This window comes from Aplysia californica, unplaced genomic scaffold (genome assembly GCF_000002075.1).
Source record: "Aplysia californica isolate F4 #8 unplaced genomic scaffold, AplCal3.0 scaffold00528, whole genome shotgun sequence".
Lineage (NCBI taxonomy): Eukaryota > Metazoa > Mollusca > Gastropoda > Aplysiida > Aplysiidae > Aplysia > Aplysia californica.
The window spans coordinates 317,314-322,119 of NW_004797798.1; the positions used below are offsets into that span (position 1 = coordinate 317,314).

The following is a 4,806-nucleotide window of genomic DNA, read 5'->3' on the forward strand; positions in this document are numbered from 1 at the left end:
TAATGACAATAGTAAGGATTGGGAAAGAAAAGGCAGCAGTTCCCTGTTGCATATCAGGCACAGTTATGAGCGTGACATGATGAATCAGTCCATTTACAACTCTACTGTGCTTGAACGAGAAATGCCCCCCCCCCCCTTTTGGGAATGGCTTAAAGACACCACAGTCAATGGCACTGCCCTGGGGGGTAGGGGATCATTAACGTGCGCAAAAAGCGCACGGGACCTCCGAGATTTTTCGCCCTTGTCCAAGAAGACTAGGTGTAGAGTTTTGCTACCATAAGATCAGGGGTGTGGCTGAAAGACAGCAGTAAGAAGGAGCCAAGAAGTAGCAGTAGAACGGCTTTAGAAAGAGTCATGAGGGGCGTAGAGGAAGGGCTAAAAGAGGTGAGGGGTCTGGGCAGAAAGTGGAGACGAAAGCAGACGATAGAGCATTGTTAGGGAGCAGGAAAGGATGTGAAAGGAATTTTTTTTTTTTTGTTTTAGAGAAGAAAATTGTACATGGCTATCCGGCTGCGAACCCATGACCTACTGAATGAGAGGCGAACACCTTAACTTCTAGACCACGAGACCCCTCTTGGACAGTTGGCCGTTAAAGCAGGTTCGACTGTATCTGTAAACTGTGGAGGCCTTCACCTCTCAAGATAATAATATCTCAACGTTGGCGTTATCAGCTAATGCGTATCCGTAACAAAGTAAGAAGAAGGGTTTTCAAAGTTGTCTCAAGTACACCTTCTCCGCAGCCCTCAGATTCAACAACCCAACACGTGGTTAGATATTGACACCACACCGACAAACTGTTCAGATGTACTATTAAGCCCTTTTTTCCTAGGCTGCAGTTTCTTAAATCTGTGGAATCGGTTGCATGTGCATGAGAAACATTTTGTCTTAATTTCAATTTTAAAATTTTGAAGGGGCAATAATACATTTAAAATGTAGATCTAAGCACAATTAACATATAATTATTATCTTCTCGTGAAAAGCCTGGGGATCCCGAAGGGTTAGCCGTGGGCACTCTTTTGTAAGAACACTACATTCATTTAGGCCTACACACAGTTCTCATGGCACTTAAATTACTACAACTCAAACATGTGCTCAATCCTCATACAACCAATAATATTACGATTGTTGTCTTAACAAGCCCACCAATTAAAAACAGACTCCACTCACTTTATTCACTAATGGGGTCGGTGACACGCAATTAACTCAAAAATCTGGCCTTTCTATGGGGGGGGGTGCTAGAATACGCGACAAAATCGAGGAAGAAAATACAAATAAATTTGATAATCAAACACAAACAAGTATACTTATGATTATTCTTATTCGCAATATACTTTTGTTGTTCCGTTTTATGTTGAAATATCATTGTGCTGACCCACATTCGCCCCCTCCTAAACGATCTAAATATTGTCGATCGATGTATAAAACATCTCTTTTTTCCTATTAAAAGGAGAAGGGATCGTGATCTGAATACAACGTCTGAGCCTTTGTTTCTCGACACAAGATTTCATTAGAAATCAATATAATTTACTTCATTATAATTAATCATATAGGATCACCTCGATTCGAACCGGTGTATTCATCGAAATTTAGACGTTGGCTATGCAATTCTGTGTTTGCAAGACGGTAGGAATAATTACATCATTAAAATAATAATAAATTACAATTTTATTGATCCCAGAAGGACAATTTGGTTTACAATGACAAACATTATATATAGATTCTACATACTTACATACTTATCATTATAGTCACACACACACACACACACACACACACACACACACACACACACACACACACACGCACACACACACACACACACACACACACACACACACATACACACACACACACACACACACACACACACACACAGCGCGCATACACACATACACACCCGACGTACATACATAAACACATACATAAATACACAATATTACACCAATACAGAACAATTTCACAACCATGCCATTACTGGTCGCCAGTGGGGACCCTCAGACACCTTCAACGTACATTATTGTTTAAGAATTGTTCCAAAAAGAATGACAGAGGGGGGGGGGAAATTCATCAGGCCTACCTACATACTAAGTTAGTCTACCATTGCATCGATGGGTTGGAGAAAAGAGAGCGCGATAAAGTCGTCAAATAAGTCTCCTGTTATACCACCTTAACAGGTGAGAAGTGTATTTAGTTGGACAGAGTGAAGAGGATTTGGACACAGGGAGACTTCGGACACGTGAATTCCGCTAAATTATTCATAGAACACATTAATTGGCCTACACTGAACGTGCCAAACGAAGCTTAGCCCACTGAGCCCGCTGTGTTTTTGCTTCACCAATGCGAGAAACTTTGCGTCTGCTGTGAAGGAAATTGTTTTCGACTCGGGTGCATGAAAGTCTACATGTCTTCTTACCTTGGTTTGTAAGCTTTAGGCTATACGTCACAAAATTGCTTCAGTCTTTTCCCTAAACCATGTCACGTATCAGTGCCTTTGAGTGTCTGTTGCGTACCAAATTTATAAAATTGGACCAAGCTTTCAAGGTTGTTTCATAATATGTGTCCGACATTATTCCCATGTAAGGAGACTTCGGCCAGGGGGTGGGGTAACTTTGTACACTGTCCGAATGTCTCTCAGGACCACTGATTTATCGTGTTGCTGTTGTGTTGGTATTTTTGCACAGACTACAACCATGCCAAGGGAATAGTACAGGCCTAGTGCTCCCGAAAGTAGAGAGCCTTTTAAATTCAGAAAATATGAAACTCGCCGTGCATGTAGCAGATATTGCATTTGTGTATGTTGTGGGCGAGAATGTAGCCTATATAATATATCATACAATGTGAAGAAATCTCCTCTGAAAGACAATTTCAGTTTGCCTTTAACATTGAAATGCTGAGCATCTGTGGAGACAAACGTAAGAAATGTCACGCCTCTCCTCTTTCTCTCTCCTACTATACCCATCCGTGTTGTGCCCCACTTCAACTTGACTAGCTTGTGGTTGCCCTGACGGGTAAGACCGAAACAGCCCGCCTCCTAAATGATTGAAATAATGTGAATGCGGAAGTATATTTGGAACCATTAAAGGGAACCATTACAGGCTGCAGGAAAATGGAAGCAAAACTTAGTACAAATGAAGCTGCGAGTTGTGTTTGTATATGTCGGGCCCTGGGGGGTCCTTTCCTAGTAGGGAACGTGGAGGCGGAGTTCGGAGTACGCATCAATCATCCATCCATCCATCCATCCATCCATCCATCCCTCCGTCCATCTATCCATCGTCCCATCTCTATCTATTTATCTCACAGGACTCAGAACTGACCTGGACCAACAACTCATGGCCACAGTTTACAGGATGCTTCCAGAACACAGCATTGTTGCTCACACCATGTGCTGTGCTGTGGGTCATGACACCATTCTACATCCTCGGATTGTTACGATCAAAAGAGGTTTCAAGACCTTTGGGATTTTTGTTTTGCGCAAAACAGGTATGGTGAGAGATTGTGAATAAATAGTTGTAGTGAGCAGAATACTTTTGTGCAAATGCAACAAAAGAGATTGGTGGGAGTAGTGGTGTTTGTTCATGCCATTGGATTTAAGAAAGTGAGAGAACAACAACAACAACAACAACAACAACAGCAGCAGCAACAACAACAACAACAACAGCAACAACAACAATAACCACTACACCAACAACAACGAAAACAACAATAGAAAATGAGGATGGTGGGAAGGGTATAATAGGAGGAGAGGAGGCAGAAAGAGATAGAGAAATCAACAGTTGAGAGAAGGTAGGAAGTTAGCAAGAGAGCTGACTTATTTCACTTTGAATTAAATTGCATACTACATCAAGGAGTAAAATTGAAAAAAGAAAAACTTGTTATTAAGAAGCAGACCACAATTGAAGACAAAGAATGGAGAAAACCTGGATATTGATTGTAAAGTCACCTGTTCTTCTTGTTATGTAATATTTTTGTGTGTTTGTGTACGTTTGATAAAATGACAAACGGAACTTACTCTTTGCAATTTGAAAAACGCTTTTAAATCATTGTAAAAACAGAAGTGTAAATTCAATTATCCGTATGTAAAATAACAAATAAACTGGTTGAAAACTATAGTAATGAATATTTGACATGCCCATCAGCAAAGTTTTGATAATTTTCGGGAGGGCAAGTATAATTCAGTCTGTTAGGGCTAAACTGGAAGCAGAAGAAGAGATCAAATATTCGATTCAACAAACTTCTCTTCACGAGAACTAAATAGTAAGAGTCTACTTCCGCCCCCACCGTTCTTGAAATAATATGGTAAAAGCATTTTTTGCACATGATGTCACACTAACCCACATGTGACAATAACAATAACACAAACCTTTCCTCTTCACTTGTTGCAGTTCTGCGGTTTAGTGACGGGGTTACTTGCTGCATTTGACCTTATAAAAGCGGCAAGCAGTTCAGAGGGATTTAATGATGAGTGCCTTTCTTCACTGATTTGGATCCTTACATCAGTAAGTCATGTTTTTCTCTTGGTTGTATCTCAGGCATCAAAAGGGCTGTAAAAGACAGCTCTGATAAGCACGGAGGTCAAAGGGATTGTTATATATTTTCTCTATTATTGGAGAGAATGCCTTGCTCAACTTCATTGATACTTCGGGAATGCACATAAATGCATGTGTGTGTGTGTGTGTGTGTGTGCGCGTGTGTGTGTGCGTGTGCCTGAGTGTGTGTGTGTGTGTGTGTGTGTGTGTGTAGGTGTGCATGTGCATGTGTATGTATTGTGTGTGTACGTGTGCGTTGTGTGTGTATTGTTTGTGTGTA

General features: G+C 40.9%; 1 protein-coding gene across 1 annotated transcript in view; it reads left to right on the forward strand.

Annotated features, from left to right (window-relative positions):
* LOC101849640 (multidrug resistance-associated protein 1) overlaps positions 1-4,806 on the forward strand; it is a gene marked incomplete in the record, with an annotated part of 55,470 nt that overhangs the window by 2,231 nt on the left and 48,433 nt on the right. The window contains 2 exon segments of the mRNA XM_013086971.2: positions 3,301-3,480; positions 4,383-4,496. Of these exon segments, the coding sequence (XP_012942425.1) occupies positions 3,301-3,480; positions 4,383-4,496 (294 nt within the window).